Consider the following 19720-nt stretch of genomic DNA (forward strand, 5'->3'; position numbering starts at 1 on the left):
GTTCACTATTTTGATTTAATTCTACTCAAACAACATTAACCTTGTTGGAAGGAACAGTCCTTCAACACTTAAAGGACCACTATAGGCACCCAGACCACTTCAGCTTAATGAAGTGGTCTGGGTGCCTGGTCCAGCTAGGATTAACCCTTTTTTTTTTTAATAAACATAGCAGTTTCAGAGAAACTGCTATGTTTACAATGAGGGTTAATCCAGCCTCTAAAGCCTCTAGTGGCTGTCTCATTGACAGCCGCTAGAGGCGCTTGCGTGCTTCTCACTGTGAAAATCACAGTGAGAAGACGCCAGCATCCATAGGAAAGCATTATAAATGCTTTCCTATGCGACTGGCTGAATGCGCGCGCGGCTCCTGCCGCACATGCGCATTCAGCCGATGACGTCGCTAGGAAGAAGGAGAGGAGGAGGAAAGCTCCCCGTCCGGCGTTGGAGAAAGGTAAGATTTTAACCCCTTCCTCTCTTCAGAGCCAGGCGGGAGGGGGACCCTGAGGGTGGGGGCACCCTCAGGGCACTATAGTGCCAGGAAAACGAGTATGTTTTCCTTTAAACTTCCTTTTGGTCCTTTAAACCAAAAGGAAGGTAAGACCCCATAAGGGAGGCAGCACCCAATTCATCTAGATGTGTGACACTCACATGGTTTGAAATAGTCATTTATAGCTTAAAATGGATGGCATGAATAAGGAAAACTAGATTTGAATCAATTTGTTTAATGAATTATATATGGTATAAACACACACCAGCGAAATATGTAATCTGGGAAAATTATATCATCATAGGGATCTGGAGTCACAAGACCAAAGGCTGCATAGTTTATGGATGTCTCCAGAACCCATAATACATGTTTCAGTAAAATGTATCTATAACTGGAGTTAGGATCAGAGTTGAATCAATAGGGCAGCATGGTGGAAGCTGGACTTTTGGGTAGCAGCTTTTTTGTGTGTGAGAGAGAGACAGGATGCATAAAGCTGAAGTGTGTATTATGGTAAAGAAATAGCATTGAGGGGCTTTGGAAACATTATAATAAAGGATTAACTTTGAGTGGATTATGATTTTTTTTTCTCTCCAGAAACCACAGGTAGCACTATATACAGTCACTTCACTGTTACATTTATTTTATATTACATTGAAGACAGAGTGAGATTTTCTTTTTATCTTAGAGCAGTACTAGGACATACATTGTCTGAATAAGAATGGAAGGAACACTGAAGTTATCCATTTTTTTGTTTGCTTGGTTTACAATGGGAAAAAAAACATTGTGAATAAGTACACACACACACACACAAACACCTACATATATACACTCACAAAATGACTGCCTCCTAACTACTATTCATTGTACAATACAAGGAACCTTCAGATACACCGGGATAAAATTCAGTTGTGGAGACTGACTTTAGCTGAATGGGTATAAAATTGTATTTTTCTATTGCAGACAGCTGTGAGACCACACACAGAAACACAAATACTCACCTTTCTTGAACACTTGGACTTCAGTCTTCCCAAACAATGACTTTGCTTTTTCATAGTCATTAATGACCACATCATAATCACCCTTTAGATGGAAATAAAAACAGTTAACAGTTGTGGTTGATGCACATAAAATGGTGTAAAGGAAGATTCATTGTTTTCATTTGACATTAGAAAGGTAGCACATCCAACTAAGGTGAAAAGTTAGACAAGCCTTCATTTGTTTAAATAATGTATCACTTTAGGTCATTGGAGTAAAACAAGAAGTCTATATTATTTGCTTAAGCTTGAGAAAAAAATGTACATGTCTAAGAAACTCACCAAATATTTATACGTATTGACATAAAATGTAGAAGTCAATAAAAACATTTTACTAGACATAACAAATTCTCTTAGTATATGGTGCAAAGAGGTCCTCAGTCCCTGTCTCCATACATAGAGGTTCCAATATCTGCAGTGATTTATATTACGAATAAGTATATTTAAATATGAGGTGCACCTAGAAGGCAGAAACCACATAGTTGTCAACATTGGGGAAAAAACATTCAGACCCAGCTTGAAGTAGACCAATAAGAGAAATCTATAAAGCAACTGCATGTATATAAATGTCTAGAATTCTTCTCATGAGAAACGATGAATGAAATTATTGGAAAGCTGACATAAATCAACAGCAGCTTCAGCTTAAGGTGTGTTGTTGTGAATTATACTACTGCCAGTCCTAAAAAAATGCAGATCACATAAGTCCTTGTTGCACAAGGACTTATGGAAAACGTAAAACAATCCCTTACTGATAATAAGAATGACAGGATTTGCTAAAAACGTAACTTTTCCCATTTAAATGCAGACCTCATTGCAGCAGATGCAAAAAAGTTTTGTCTCGTTTTACTTTTTTATAAACATGCCGGTAGTCTTGAATTATTCTCTTGGGAAAAAAAACCAAAACACATGCACGCACAAATAAATAATAATAATTCATGATACAATGCCTACTGCAGATTTTAGTCCTGTGAATCTCTGTTATGCACTCACACTCATACACAATTTACAAAAGGATTTTAGACTTCGGAAGGCACATCTGAGAGCCATAAAGATATTAGTTCAAATGACTGGGTATATTAGCATAAATTGCTATTTTATTCACCTGTCATTTCCAACACTGTATGACTATTGTAAGCACATGCACATTTTGACATCGTACCCATGGGCTGGTTTAGGTGGTATGTCATTAAAGAAATGAATCACATGGCTACTGTTTCCATATCACAAAAAAAAATTAATATCCCCTTCACATCACTTTATGAGATGGAAAGCAAAAATCCCCCAGTCAAAAATATGCATTACATGTAAATGTGTGAAAACCCCAAAACATAAAAAGAATCCTTTTACACGGAAATACCTTTTGAATGTTCTTTTCAATGTTGAGCGAAAGGTTGAAGAGGAATTTAAAGCGCTGCAGGACATTCAGGGCATTCCGAGTAGAGTCTGCTTTATCTTTCCTACCCAGAACTTCCTGGAATAGGGTGTCAGCAGTAGTACTTGCGCCTGGTAAGAGTCACAAATTATTACAAATTAAAAAGGAGAGAGAGACAGAATGTAACAGCACCCTTGTGCGTCATTTCCAAAGCGCATTGCTAATTGTTATGGCAAAAGGTCGTACTAATATTTTACAACCAGCTTAGTACTGGAGATGTCTCTAAAAGCATTGCAACACACAGATACACACGCTAAAAAAAAAAAATAATAATTTTTAAAAATAGTAAACTTTGTTTTTACAAATATTGACATCATTAATATTTTGTTTTGTTTTTTTAATGTAGCAAACATTATTAACATTCCAGAAAAAAATAAATTCTGGCCTAACACATAGATCCTATCTAGTGTTACAGAGGTACTATTGTGATCACACTATACAGGAGAACGTTTATATAGTCTGTAAATAGCTCACATTTTTCTACCCGTGAATTATCTTAATTATTCCTTTACCCAAAAGTAAAGAAAATAAGAGGGAAAACTGGAACCGATTTGGGCCGTTTTGATCACTGCTAGCAGAAAGTCTCTACATTATCTGGTCTAGTGACCATAGTTTAAGCAAAGATGAAAAAATTACATCAGTCTCTCTGGGTGGCTTGCGTGCCATATTCTCTCGTCAGCACTGTGGGTGGCCCACTGAATTAGAGCACAGCCAAGTTAAAATAATTGTTTAATACAAATAATGTTAAAACACTGCTGGCATTTTACAGCTCTGATGTAAAAACCTTTACTTGTGCAAAGCCGCTGTTTGTTTCTGCTATACAAGCTACAGGAAAGGAGAGGAAAATGTCTAATTTTAAGCATATTCCTTTAAGTGCGACAATTACCTTAGACAGGAAATTTTAAATTTTAGTAAATCCTTGAAAAATACAAAAAGTGATTCTATAGAGATGTGAGTTAATGATGGCAACATGTATATGATAAATGATATAAGAAATTATAACCAACACAGGGGGCCCGGTATCTCGGGTAAGGGAACTCTCTTTCTTATTCTTTCTCTATAAACTATTCCTCTCTTCACTGTCCTCTCTAGCAAGCCTTACTTATACGATAAGTGATGGGCAAAGATTTAATTATACATATAGTACGGGATCACGTATAGTAACACAGAAAGGTACAGATAGAGGTAACTTTTGGAGAATGCTCCCCATCTTACAATAACATAATACATATCGTTACAATGTGTATTTGGAAATCCCTTAAGTTAAAATGCAAAATTTGAACCTGCCTATGATGTATCTGGGTGTCTTATTTACATATGTATCTCTATTGAGGCCTGCGTGCCTTCAAATGTATGCTTTATTTAAAATTAGATTAACACAAAAAAAAAAAGAAAAGAAAAGAAATTACAACCAAATATGAAATATAGATGCATTGGACACTGTACACCTAAAACACTGATTGCAAACATTATTTCTCAGGCATATATTTTATATATATATATATATATATATATATGCATGATTTATATTTACATATCCAACCAATTGTAAAGTAGAAATTCTTCAAAATGTAATTATTGAATGTAGTAACAGCCATCAGAACTTGGCAGTGTATATCTGATGCACATGGTAAGGCAAGAATATTGCATAAATCTCGGGCCCGGTATATCAGGTAAGGGAACTCTCTTTGCTTATTCTTTCACTATAAACTATTCCTCTCTACACTGTCCTCTCTAGCAGGCCTTACTTATACGATCCTTCCTGTTTTGCACCATTGTTACATGTTGTTGCTGTTGGTGTAAGTGAATGTTGGCTTGGATACATTAGAGCCCTTAAATGAAATATTCAGAAAGACTGTGTAAGAATTTCTTATATAATTTTTCCGACAAAAGGCAGAGTTACTTTTTTCAAGCTCTCTGCTGTCACTCTTTGTATGGAGGATCCTATGGAGGATCGTGAGAGTACAACGATGAGCTGAAGAGGACTTTGAGGAAGAAGATGGCAGTGCCCGTGAGAGATAGATTCAAGTAAGTAAAAACTACCTTCCTCTGCCCCCCCATGGGCACGGTAATACAAACTGAATATTCTGTTTTTGTAAAATATCTCCCCAGAAGGTGACAGAGACACACACACACACAAGACATACATACAAAGACACATACACACAAACAAACACACACAAAATATTTTAGTCACCCTCCTGTTTCCTACCTTTTAGGTGCAGGAGGGTGACATTCCCTGGGGTTCAGTGGTGGCTCAGGTGGATGGGAGTCAGAGTTCCCACTCTGACTCCCTCCTCCTTCCTCCCACGCGGTCTGTGTGTTAGCTGGGAGGAGTGACGTGCAGTCACTTCCTCCCAGCGTGTGATGTAATCACAGGGGGCCCGGTCGCGCTGTTAAAGCGCCCAGCGCTGACCGGGCCCCCTTACAATCCACATCCTGACAGCATGGGCTACCCGATGGACCACTTGGATGGCGTCCCCGATGGTTTGCCGCGCGGGATGGGGCCGCAAATGGTGACAGCGGTACCCGGTCGCATGGGTACCGCCGGCTCGCTCCCGCCCGCCGAGTCTCTCAAAACGAGGGAATCCCTACCGCCCACCTGGAATCCTGAAACGCCTATTAGTGGGCGGTAGGGAACAGGTTTACGACCCAGGGGTTAAAGGGAGAAGAGACAACCGGTTTCTCTACCCAGCGGCAGCCGAAGTTACCGGGAGAGGAGATTGTCGGTCACTGTTCTTCTTGGTCTGTGTCTTTGTGTTGGAGTCTCCGACAAGGTTCATGTGGGCGTACCCCTTGCATGGGGATTGTCATAAAAGGCCAAGTGTGAACTGAGATTTGTTTCCTCCCTCAAGTGTTGCTACTTCCGTGTCTGTCTCCCTCCAAGTCAACGGCGCCACCACCACCTTTACCTTGCATTCTCGCTGCCTGAGTGTTCTCTTTGACTGCGACCTCTCCTTCACCCCTCATGTCCAGTAGAAGACAAATCCTGCCGCTTCCATCTCAAAAACATAGCTCGCATCCGCCCCTATTTAACACCAGACGCGGCTACAGTGCTGGTTCATGCCATTGTTCTTTCTTGCCTTGACTACTGTAATCCCCTTCTCAGTTGTCTTACATGTTCCCAGATTGCACCGTTGCAATCTATAAGGAATGCGGCGGCAAGGCTCATTTTCCTGTCTGCCCGCATCTCCCACGCCTCCCCCCTCTGTCAGTCCCTACATTGGCTTCCAGTTAGATATAGGGCTCAATTTAAGATTCTGGTGCTTGCTTACAAGTCCCTACATAATGCTGCTCCAACCTACCTATCTTCCCTAATACACAAGTATGTCCCGTTGAGGCCCCTACACTCTGCTGAAGACCTACGTCCGTAATCCCACACCTGATGCTATTCTCTAAGACTTCTCTAGGGCTGCACCATATCTGTGGAACTTCCTTCCCTTCTCCGCTAGACTTTCACCCAGTCTCCAATCCTTCAAAAACATCTTTGAAAACACACTTCTTCAGGAAAGCATATAATTTAAACTGTTAGCGGTTTTAACCCCCCTTCCCCCATATGATTCCTTTCCTGCAACTGTCAAAAGTAACCCACGTTCTCAGTGAAAACATTTCTAGCAACCAATTTCATTATCCCTACTTATACCGTTTGTGTCACTATACCCCAGTCACTCTAACATGTAAGATCTTGACCCCTAAACCCACTCTGTTCTTTTGCGTCCATTTGTCTGGTTACAATTACGTGTCTGTTAGTCCACCCATTGTACAGCACTATAAATAATAATTTATAAAAATATTATATGGCATAGTGATAGTTAGACAAATTTGTATACACATTCTCTTATGGATTGAAATTCACTTAATTTTCTGATGCGTTTCTATATCTATTTTTCATATGTAGAGAGTTCTACAGTCACAGCGTTAATATTTTAGCTTACATTTTTTATTTTTTTTTAGTGAAAAAACTCCATAGTCTTAAGGGCCCACTTAAGCAGTAAAGGGAGACTAGAACTACCAAAACAACTCTAGCTTAATGAAGCCGTTTTGGTATAAAGATTATGCCCCTGCAGTCTCTCTGCCATTTAGGAGTTAAATCACTTTGTTTATACAGCCCTAGTCACACATTCCTGCATGTGACTTGCACAGCAATCCTCAACACTTCCTGTTAGGAGACAACTAATGTTTAAATGTCTTTTATTGCACATTCTGTTTAATTTAGAATTTATCTCCTACTCTGTTGATAGCCTTTTAGACCCTGCAGGAGAATCCTGTGTGTGATTAAAGTTCAATTTACAGAACAGGAGCTAAAACCTTCTATTTAACATCTGATTAAAAAGGAAACTTTTTTTCTTTCTTCATGCACGTTGTGTAAGTCACAGCCAGGGGAGCATGACCTATACACCAAAACAACTTCACTAAGTTATAGTTGTTTGATGCCTATAGGGTCCCTTTAAGGATTAAGAGACAGTGCATTCTGTGTTATATACTCAAAATGTTTATCTTGTCAATGTAAACATTTAGAAGCCATTGCCTCTCTAAAAAAAAAAAGTAAATATAGTTTCTAGACCAATCAAAAGTTGGTTGATATTGCTACAAATAACTGAAAAAATAATCATTATATTGGCTAAGAAAAGTTATGTTTTTGTGACAAATCCCATGACCATATTATACCAGGTTTCAGTTTTGGTGCAATTACTGTACTGTTTCTTATTTTCCTTTACAGAACAACTTCTATAATGTTGTTGCTTTTGCACTAATCTTCGCTCAGTGACCCTAATATCTCCATAGTACATACAAAAAGCATTTTTTAAAAATTCATAATATTTGATTTCCTCTTCATACCCGAAGTCGTGTGTTTGGTTTCAAAATGAGCATTGAATCACTGCATAATAAATAAATGTGTTTTAGGAATAAGCACGATCATGTTAGCATGACAGGGATGAAAGGAAGCGTTTAAGCTGTTAATAGAAGTTTTGTTTGGGAATATAATACTTACTTTTCAGAACCTTCTCCAATTTTTGCGTCATCGACCCTTCCACTTTTTCCGTTCCATCCACCTCCAATTTTTGATGGATTGCTGGAAAGAAAATGTCATTAGAAGGTGTAAACCAGTGATTTTCAACAGTTTACAACTAGCCTTACTGCTTTTAAAAAGTCATTGCATTCAAATGTGTGTGTTCTGTACTGCCGTGTAACCCAGCTCATGCACCAATAATTTGTGGGTTATAATTAATCCAAGCAGCACATTTATTTAAGTTATCATTCTTATAATTTTTACATGTCTTAGTCATAATGCTTAGTGAATAATCAGATTTTGTATGGTCCTAATATTTAAATATTTGAAGATTAAAAGTGCCCCTTTTGAAGTTGTAATGATATGGATTTTCACATATATAAAATCTATTTTTTTCTCAATGGGTGCTACTTTATTATCATGAAGAGAGCACATTGTGGTGGTGCCTGTCAAAATTCCCTTGGTTTTACAAACCCAGGTATTAGCCTCTTACCCAAATTTGTGGGTTACAAGTTTTACCAGCCTACATTTGTGGGTTATAAGTTTTAAACATGTCAATCAGAACGTCTCATGAATTATCAGATTTTGTATCCTAATATTTATATATTTGAAGATTAAAAGTGTTTTTTCAACTTGACACAATACGAAATAAGAAAACCACAGTAGTACAGAAAGCAAAAAGGGAGCGAGGGAAACTACATAACAAAATTGCGTTGCATCCAGCTTCCATCACTGACAGGGACAGTGCCCAAATATAAATCAAGTTGAACCAATAGTACCCACATACTATAACAGACCTGCTTGTAGACTTAACCTTTTCACTACCAAGCACTTTTTGATAAAAAAAATATATAAGCATAACATTTATTTGAAGCAAAGGATGCATAGCTAGCAGATAAACATATCACAAGACAGAAATTCAACCTTTATAAAAATGAAAAGCTTTAGACAGTATACAGTGTCCATTATCTAGCAATATTTTACACAGGGCCTGAAATGTTATAAAAGAAAAAATGCCTTTTTGTTCAAATACAGTACATTTGACAAAAGTATATCAATAAAAAGTATAGGTTACAAAAGAAGGTACAATACACAATATGTGGGGAAAAAAGTGTCAGCAACTAGTGCTGTGGACCACCTGAGTGGGAACCCCTTATACCACTCAAATAAACACAAGATAAATACATACAATAGGTGGAACACTTTTGATGGATCTGTGGAAGAAAGTATCGCATAGGATAATACCGTCAAAGTATAATGGATAAATATAGATAGATTCCAATACTCACAAGCGTGGAGCCAAATTAGATCATAAGGCTCTCATGAGTTGCGCTGAGGGATTCTTAAAGTAATTACCTTGCTTATAGGTATTTGTAATTACCCTGGAGGCATTACTAGCAGTACAGCTACTAAATATTGCATTGGAATATAAAAAGAATGTCTGCATTTGAGCACAATGCCCACTAAATACAGTTAAAGGACCACTATAGGCACCCAGGCCACTTCAGCTCAATTAAGTGGTCTGGGTGCCAGGTCCCCCTAGTTTTAACCCTGCAGCTGAAAACATAGCAGTTTCACAGAAACTGCTCTGTTTACATTGAGGGTTAATCCAGCCTCTAGAGCCGCTTCCGCAATTCTCAGTGCAAAAATCGCATTGAACTCACGCTGGACGTCCATAGGAAAGCATTGAGTAATGCTTTCCTATGGGCGGTTTGAATGCGCGCGTGGCTCTGGCTCTGCTGACGTCGGCAGGGAGAGGAGAGGTCACCAGCGCCGGATTAAGGTAAGTGGCTGAAGAGGTTTTATCCCCTTCAGCCCAGCGGGAGGGGGGCTCCGAGTTTGTGTTCTTGACACTATAGTGTTCCTTTAAATCATATTTTTCTAAAATAAAGGTATTCAAAACTGCTGTAGCAATATGTATCAATCTCTGGACTGCTAATGTAATGCAGTTAAATGGTAATCTTCTCACTCCTCCCCCTTCCTGACTGTAAGAATGCTATCCCCCAGTGACACTTCCTGTTCTATTTGAAAGCAGGGGGTGAGCAGCCATTTTCAGCAACTTCACATTCATTATATTAGTAACTGATGGAATCTGACCAAGAAATTAGTTTCTCTACACGTTGGTAATCATAACTAGAGCAAAAAATAAGGGCGAGCAAGGCATTATGGACTAGCTTTCATACAGCAAAATACACGACAATAAAAACATTTATACTCTATTTTGGTGTTGAAGTGGTTAGAAGTAGTTAGAACTCTGTACGCCATAAATGAGAAGTGCCCTTTTAAAGTTTTATTTATACCAATTGTACAGCGCTACATAATTTTCTGGCGCTATATAAATAATAATATAAATGTCTCAATGAGTACTTTTATATCAACATGAAAAGAGCACACAGTGGTGCCTGACAAAATTCCAGGGGCTTTACAAACCCAGATATCAGCCTCTTACCTCAATGCTTATTGTGACTGGAAATAAGATCACAAATCCAGTGTGGGTTGAGAGCAACATAAAGGTACTATGGATATGTGACTTGTGACTCAAACTACCCACTAACACCATATATGGCTTATAAGAAAAGAGGATTATTTCCTAACTACTAAGGAATGCTACAAGATAGGATAAGCAACGAGTTATTGTTTATTTGAGGAACTGTCTAGATCATTCTTACAAAATAAGAAATCTGAACTTCCATTTTATTTTTCTTATGCTCTGCCAGTTGTACACAATGATTTTAGTTGTCAACTAAATACACAAGAGGGTTATTTACTAAAGTGGAAATTTTAATTCTCCCAATTGTTCACCCCACAAACCATACTGCCATTCTACAGTCTTAATGAATGCTGCTGACAAGCTGTTTTTTTCTCTCCAGTCACTCCTCTCCCCTCTGTCAATTCTTCCATTGGCTTCCTGCACCCTCTTGGATTCAATTCAGATTACTAACCCTTACCTATAAAGCCCTAAACAACTTTCAATAAAATATGTTTAGAAAGTATGTGCTTATTGTGTTTATTTTTTCTGAATATGATTTTGAATGCCTAACCCCTTAAGGACTAAGGCAATTACCCAACTTCCTCATTTTCAAAATGTTTTTTTTTTGTTTTTTTTATTGGGATTTCCTAAACGACCACTCTACACACACACAAAAGCACTACCGTTAGCTAATAGAAGGTACCTGCCTCATCCTACAGATGCCAGTTAGCATGTGACCACAGGGCTCCATCTTACCTGTCCTCTGTGGCTCCTACTTCCTCCTCCCTGGCTGAAGCTTCCCTGGCCTCATGGCCATTGCTATTCCCCCCAGTCTTTGCAAGGGAAAAAGGGGGAGTGCTTGCAAAAATTGCAGGCAGAAAAACGGCAGCTCTTTTAAGCTATTTTTAGATATACCCCCACTACCAACATGCATAACTAATGTTTAAATTGGGGGTATGTATACTAAATAGCGGTGTATTTCTTGTTAATTTTTATGTAACGTGTACCTTTAATAGTAATAAAAGGTTAAAAAAAAAAAAAAAACATTGTAAAAAAGAAAATCAGCATTGCATTTGCACTCTGAATATGATGAACCATTCTACTTTTACAGCAATGCCCCATGAGTGTAACAATGTTCCCTTGCAGTGACAAAATGGTCATGGAAGTTTTACATAGGTTTGCTATGCATATGTCACTATTGATTCAGTATGGCAGGCCAAGAATTAATACCATCATGGCATACCATTACCAAAAGTAGCTTAAGTCAGATATAACGTTATATATTCCTTTAATAGTTTATCTCTGTAGCAAATATTCTGTAGTACTCTATAATACAGAGGTCATGTAATCAGTGGTGTACTAAGGGGCAGGGGGGAGAGGGTGGTCCGCCCTGGGTGCCACTCACTAGGGGAGAGCCTGGGGCAGACTGTGTCGGGTCACTGACCGAGGATCCGACACTAGGAGGGGGCCCGGCGGCTTGGTCGATATGCCCCCGGGTGCGATACCCCTCCTGCGCCCATCGCAGACACTGGTCTGCAGCTCCGCACTGTTTGCAAATTTTAGATGATTTTAAATGGGAAGAAGATTATATCATGGCCTCCTGTGATGTTAAATAGAAAAGATGACTGCAGAGAAAGACAACGCTGACTCTGAAGTCGGGGATGGACTATATGGGCAACAAAACAGGCATAACCCAAAGAAAATAGTCAAATAGAAAGAGATCCCTGAGCTCGGTATAATGTGGAGGGGAAGCAAAAATCTAACCCTCGACAAGAACCGACACAGGGTGTGCCCATTGGAGAAAGTAGATAACTCCAAAGCAAGGTACAAATAATTATACAAAAGTTGAAAATAATAAACTTTATTTAAGATAACATTAAAATAAACTGTGGTGAAAAAAAACCAAAGTGCTACCAAAGTGAAAAAAAGTACTAGAAAAATATAAACGTAAAAATGGGTCCTATTAATGTCTGCCTAATAAGTCTCAAATATAGCAGACATCTCCTATATAGGTTGAAATCTCCAATAGACAGTGTGGGGTAGTCATAGTAAGAATTGAATAGACATAATATGACTGTCAAGGAGTAAAATTAGTGGGATAGGCAAAAATAGCATACATGGACTGAATAGTCAAATCCAAGAATTGCTAATCGGTAGAGCGGGTAACAAATGGGGGGAATACATCCTGTAATATATAGGGGTAGTAATCAGAGCCACTATTACATAGTGGTATAGAAATAGGGGGAATATGTAGGTACTAAATAGGTACTATGTAAACTCCCCTTTAATAAATCTAGAATACCTGGTATTAGGATTTGCGATTTAGATGCCAATTTTTTACAGATGGGCCACGCAAATGGTATGCAAACCTGCAGAAACAGATATTCCACACAAAACAGGGAAGGGAGCCGAGCAAGGGGAAGGGGCAGGAGAAGGTTCTGATTCCTAATAATGAGCTAGGGTCCAACTTAAGAGTCATTAATCTCTCTAAACAGGTTCTCAACAACGATCACCTCTCACTGTTGGAAAAGGGGCTATCTTTTGTTCCAGTCCCCTCTTTTAATAAATTAATGTGGGTAAAAGATCTCCATTTGTTTGCTCGCAAACTAGCACTCCACAAATTTCATGAGATTAATAAGGAAAAGAAGGCAAAATCTCATGGTATGTCCAATACAGAATATGAGTGCCTTATGAATCTCATGGATTTATGGGAGGAAAACAATGGGACCGGCAATTCTAAATATACCACTCTCAAACAAAAAAGCAAGTTTACCCATCACCTGGGTAATTACTGAAACATCAATCTAGTTTTAGAAACAATGAAAAATTAGATTGAAAAACTAGATGTCAAATCTCTAGAGTTTCACCCCAATATGAATTTACCAAGAAAAGAGCAACTGGCTTTAAAGTCCCTTAGAAATAACAACGAAATTATTGTGAAACCTGCGGATAAGGGTGGGAACATTGTATTGATGGATCTCCCTAACTACGTTAAAATGGTGTTTAATGTGTTGGAAGATAGTGACCCATATAAAGTGCTTAAGTCGGACCCAACAAATGACTTCCTTCAGGAATATAAGGAGATCTTGGACAAAGGCTGCAGTGGAGGGTTGCTATCAGGGGACGAGTATGAATTCATTCTTAACCGTCACCCAAAAATAGCAACCTTCTACTGCTTGCCAAAAGTACACAAAAAAATGACCTCCCCACCAGGCCGCCCGATTTTTTCAGGCATTGAAAATCTGACTCAGAATGGTATTTATATAGACCAAATCCTGAGACCTTTTTTGGAGAAACTTAAATCCTGTCTGCAGGACACAAAACAGACCCTAGCACTTCTTGCCAACCTAGAGGTACCCCCTCTAGCTAAATTGTGCAGCCTGGACATCGAGGCGCTTTATTCTGCAATTCCACATTCCAACTGCATTAGACATGTAGGCCATTTCTTAGAACAAAGGGGCGAATACGCTATTGCATTTAATATGCTATTACATACTGCATTCTGCATGGATCTTGTAGAATACATACTCAAACATAACTATTTCATCTTCAAAAATAAATACTACCACCAAATTAGGGGGAATGCGATGTGCCCCATCGTATGCTAACCTCCATTTACGTTGGTGGGAGGAGAACCTGGTCCATCATGCACGGATTACACAATATCTCCCCCTTATCTACCTTTGGCGTCGCTACATTGATGACGTGCTTATTGTGTGGCATGGCTATTTTGAGGAGTTTAACGACTTCGTTCGGATTCTGAACATCAATGAGAAAAATTTAAAATTTACCAATGAAAACGGGGGTCGACTCTAAATTTCCTGGACCTAACGATCTCAATCACAGCTGAAAATAAGATACACACTACCCTCTATCGAAAAACGTCTGCATCAAATAATCTTCTAAGATGGGATAGCTTTCATCCAACATCCCTCAAATATGGCATTCCAGCAGGCCAGTACCTCAGGGTAAGACGTAATTGCAGCACCATCAATGAGTTTAACATCAAAGCCAGGGAATTAAGGAAACAATTTAAGGCAAAGGGGTATCCTAATCGATGCCTTAAGTGTGCAAATAAGAATGCCCTTGAATCAGACCATACCACTCTAATAAGTGGCATTACTCATAATAAGGTTGCCGAAGACCCTAAAGGACCTGTCCGACTAGTAGCCACGTATGATGCTGGGTGGGAGAATGTAAAAAGCTCTCTTAAACGCTTTTGGCCTCTGCTAACTGGCGACCCACATCTTCAAAAAGTCCTAGCCCCAAATGTAACTATTACTGCTCGTAGAGGAAAAAACTTAAGAGACTTAAGAGATGGCTCCTAGCCATCTAAGAACTGGAACCACTCCTACAACATGGCTTAAAAACACCCTCATTGGCACATATGGATGCGGGAGATCCACCACCTGCAAATTCATCAAGAAGGATTCAAAGAAGGTGAAAGACAGTGAAGAGAAGGAGTAATTTACAATAACCTCCTTCTTTAACTGCAACATGGCAGGCATTGTTTTCTAGTTATCTATTGACTTGCCAATGTAATAAAAAATATGTTGGCAAAACATATCGTCCCTTTAAAAAGCGTATTAAAGAGAGCGACCCCAGGGGTTTACGCTTCTGTGGCCTGGAATTAGTGAAGAAAGACACAAGGCGAGGCAATTATGATAAGTTCCTCAGACAAAGAGAATGTTTTTGGATTAATCAACTTAAAACTCTGAGTCTAAAAGGTCTTAATGAGGGCTTATCATTCTCTCCTTTTTTATAATTTTCTGACTTTACCATGTATATTTTTGTAAATAATTCCCCACCCCCTCTAAGTGTATATATATGGAAGACATTGCTTTTTGAGATTAACTTTCATATCTTCTTAGCTGGTAAAGTTTAAAACTCCTTTAACCCCTTAAGGACACAGCTTCAGAAGCTTGACTTACGCTTAATGACACAAGCAATTTGTGCATTTTCTTGGTGTTTGCGTTCAACTGCAATTTGCATCTCTCTCATTTATTGCACCGACACATATTATATACTGTTTTTTAAAGGACAGAAAGGGCTTTAATTTGATATAATATATATATATATATATATATATATATATATATATATATATATATATATGCTTACTTATTAAAAAAAAATACAGAAAAATGCAAAAAAAAAGGAAAACTATTGTTTTGTTTTTTTTACAGTTTTTGCAATCATAATGTGTGCATAATTAGTGCAGGTTAAGGAAAGTAATTAAAAATAAATTCATTTTAGTTGTTCTGATTTACAGAATATATAATGTGTCTGGGATTTTAAGTTTTTTTTGGTAGTTACAGGTCACAAAGCACAAGGAGTAAAATAAACTTTTAATGTGGAGTGATTTTAGAATTTGGTATGTTTGTCTTGTAAGCCTAATAGCCATAAAAGAAAACAAAATTGCCACACATAAGTATATCTTTATATAAAGTAGACATCACAGGCTATTTACCTAAGGTTGTTTTGACACTTTCTACGTAGCCATTTCACCGCCAACCTCTGCTAAATATTGGAGTAAAATTGTGTTTTTTTTTGTTTTTGGCACACAAACTTATAACTAAGAACTTCTCATGTTTATTTTGTAAAGTTGGTGTGTGCTATTCCTGTACAAAGTTGTATTTTGTGTTCAGTTACATCTGCTGAGTAAAATGACACCCCCATTGTATGTCTTTGGCACTATTTAGTGAAGTTACAGTGCCATATAGGAGACCTGTCCTTTTCAGTATTCACAGTAGAATTTTGAGAGACGGATTTAATGAGCCTATGCGTCCATTTGAGGTATTATAACAGTTTGACTGTTCAAAAAAAAAAAAAAACACAAAGGCCTACCATTTGTAAAAGTAGGCACTCCAGTGTATCTCATAAGGTGCATATTGTGCCTTAACATGCCCCCATTCTTTCACCAATATATGCCAAATTATGTGGTAAAAAATAATTTTGTGTGTTTTTTACATGTGGATTGCATTTTTGCTGGGCATTTTGTATATTTCACATGTGCCACTAAGTTCAAACCCCCCAAATTATGCTCAGCTAAGTCTTCTGAGTAAAATTACACCCCCATTGTATGTCTTTGGCACTATTTCGGGAAGTTACAGTGCCATATAAGAGACCGGTCCTTTTCAGTATTCAAAGTAGAATTTTGAGAGACGGATTTAATTGGCCTATGCTTCAATTTGGGGCATTATTGCAGTTGGAAAGTTCAAAAAACCCCACAAAGGCCTACCATTTCTTAAAGTAGACACCCCAGGGCATTTCAAAAGGCATATTTTAAACCTTAGCGTTGGATCATTTTTTTGTTAGTTTGCACCAAGTCTAGTTACAATTAGCATTTTTTCTGCCTTTTTGACACACACTTGGAGATGTTACTGTATATTTTGCAATCCTTATGTGTGCTATGGCAGTAGAACACCTAATATGTTGCTCAGCTATGTCATCTTAGTGTAACAATATCCCCATGTGTACCCTTTTCAGTGATCTGTGGATGTTGAAGGGGCACATTGGAGACCAAGCCATATCATTTTTACCGAACTTTGAATTTTGACGCTCGGCCCATGTGCAATTTCCAAGCATCTTAGCAGGTTTTAAGTTCAAAATACCCCACAAAGGCCTACCATTTCTTAAAGTAGACACCTCAGGGTATTTCAAAAGGCATATTTTAAACCTTAGTGTAGGATCATTTTTTTTGTTAGTTTGTACCAAGTCTAGTTACAATTAGCATTTTTTTCTGCCTTTTTGACACACACTTGGAGATGTTACTGTATATTTTGCAATCCTTATGTGTGCTATGGCAGTATAACACCTAATATGTTGCTCAGCTATGTCCTTTTAGTGCAACAATACCCCCATGTGTACCTTTTTCAGGGTTATGTGGATGTTGAAGGGGCACCTTGGAGACACACCACTTTCATATTTTTCAAAAGTGGATGCTGGGCCAAAGTGTTATTTTAGCAGGTCAGGACTGCAAATTACCTCTCAAATACCACATATATTTTTAAGTATAAGCAGCGCATCAATTCAAATTATGAACAAGTGCATACTATTTGCTGTGAAAAGGGGGAATAGTTGGCTTAAACCTATCTGGGGGTAGTACCCAGTAATCTGTGTCAAGGAGCAACGCAGTCACAAATTCCAAAACACAGACAGACTACAAAGAGAGAGAACACAGAGAGAGACACTTGTAATACCGGTCCTTAGAATGGCCGGGCTATACAAGCAGAGAATAGTCAAGGTACAAGCCGAGGTCAAAGGGGTAAAGAGAAATGGAACAACGATAGGACAAGCCGAGGTCAAGGATCAGAGAAGACAGGATAAACGGGAGACAAAGCCAAGATTTGGTAACCAGACAGTTGACTAAAATCACACCCCAAAACTGGTCTGCTTATTCGGCCTGGGTGTGGAAAATTATAAAACAGTGGCCAATACATAGGCCGGGCTGAGAGGGGCAATCAGGGCAGTAATAGCTGGTCTCAACTCTTACGCCCCTCTTGTAACACACCCTGCATCTTTTCTGGGGGGTTTCTTTCTTGGGGTTGATGGAATCTTGAAGCAGAAGTGACCTGCCTCCATTCTTCTGCTAGGCTCCACTGATGGTCCCCCTCTGTGGCACTCAAGTAACCCAGAAATGAGCTGAAATTGAAATGAAAGGAATGTGCGTTTCAGCTCAGCATTTGCCTTTTTAAAAATATTAAAAGCATTGTGGACTGCCGTCTGCATTATATATATGCCCACTTTTTTTAACCATGCCCTGGTTTTGCGCATGATTAGATACGGCTGCATTAGTTGATCGGACAGATCAACTCCCCCCATATGACGATTATATTGCTGTATGCAGACTGGCACCCGTTTATATTCCTCTCTGCCACGAACTGCGACCCTGCGAGTATTTTCCCCATGGATGGTAGTTAGGATGAAAACCTCCTTTTTGTCGCGGTACTTGAGTGCCAGCAGTTCATTCTGGCAGAGAGTTGCTGCTGTTTCCCCCTTTTTAAATTTTTTTTCCGCTAGAGCCTTTGGGAAACCTGTGCGACTCTTCCTGATAGTGCCACAGGCCACGGTCTCAAAACAGTACAGCATTTGTAAGAGTGGGATGCTGTCATAAAAGTTATCGATGTATAAGTGATAACCGTAGTTAAGTAAGGGCATTATTAAGTCCCAGACAATTTTCCCACTTGTCCCTATTATATCTGGGCAACCTGGGGGATCAAGGTGGCTATCCCTTCCTTCGTATACACGGAAGGTGTATACATAGCCACTGCCACTTTCACATAATTTATAAAATTTGATCCCATACCGGGATCTTTTGGATGGGATGTATTGTCTAAATCCCAGTCTTCCCTTATATTTCATGAGGGACTCATCAATTGAAATTTTTTTTTTGGGGGTGTAAATAGTGGCAAATTTTTCATTTAAGTGGGAAATTAAAGGGCTTATTTTATAAAGAATGTCATACTGCGGATGACCTTTTGGGGGGCACTTCATATTGTCATTAAAGTGCATAAAACGCAGTATGTCCTCATATCTCTCCCTATGCATTGTCTGGGAGAAAATGGGGGTATTAAAAATAGGATTTTTAGTCCAATACATTCTAATTGTGGGCTTTTTACCTATCCCCATTAACATTGTCAGTGCCCAGAATTGTTTAATTTCTGGCACACTGGTTGGGTACCATCTCTCTGTCCTGGTGATTCGGGAGTCTTGGTTGCGTGCAAGATATTGCTCCGCATACAGATTCGTCTGGGTAACTACCTCCCCAAAAAAATCATCCCCCAAAAATAGCTCCATACAATCCAGCGCATTATAGCCAGACAGGTCAGCCTGTATGCCAGGATTGGCAGTGAACACTGGGATGTCTGGCGAAAAATGATTAGGGGGTACCCAGTCATCTGCGCCATGTTGAACATTAGGGGAATCAGCAATTTCCCCTGATGTTCCTGCAGTATCTGGCACATAATCCCTGTCCCCTGCGTCACTCCCTGCGTCACTCTCTGAGGCAGTGTCGGTCGCCTCTGAGTCGGCTGCTAACAGGGCATAAGCCTCCTCTGCGCTATACTTTCGCAACATTGTTAATACAGTTAACACAGCTAAGAAAACTTTAACTAAATAACTAAACTTATTTTTTTTAACCCCTAACTAAATTTCCCAATTACCACTAAATTCCACCCACCCAACTAACTAAATCACAAATTAATAAAAATAAAATAATAAAATTGAACCCCTTAGGGTTACAAAAAAAATAAAATTTAACCCTTAAGTGTAAAAAAAAAAAGTACTG

At 38.8% G+C, this 19720-nt stretch overlaps 1 protein-coding gene across 3 annotated transcripts in view; it reads right to left on the minus strand.

Annotated features, from left to right (window-relative positions):
* Positions 1-19720, minus strand: part of EXOC2 (exocyst complex component 2) — a 269142-nt gene that overhangs the window by 151246 nt on the left and 98176 nt on the right. For all 3 annotated transcript variants that reach the window (XR_010090747.1, XM_063451784.1, XM_063451783.1), the window contains 3 exons: positions 7944-8024; positions 2876-3021; positions 1483-1564 (listed from right to left, as the gene is read on the minus strand). Coding sequence is in view for 2 of the 3 variants with exons in the window: in XM_063451784.1 (XP_063307854.1) it covers positions 1483-1564; positions 2876-3021; positions 7944-8024 (309 nt within the window). In the remaining variant the exon portion in view is untranslated. The remainder of the gene's footprint in view (positions 1-1482; positions 1565-2875; positions 3022-7943; positions 8025-19720) is intronic.

This window comes from Pelobates fuscus, chromosome 4 (genome assembly GCF_036172605.1).
Source record: "Pelobates fuscus isolate aPelFus1 chromosome 4, aPelFus1.pri, whole genome shotgun sequence".
Taxonomy (NCBI): Eukaryota; Metazoa; Chordata; class Amphibia; order Anura; family Pelobatidae; genus Pelobates; species Pelobates fuscus.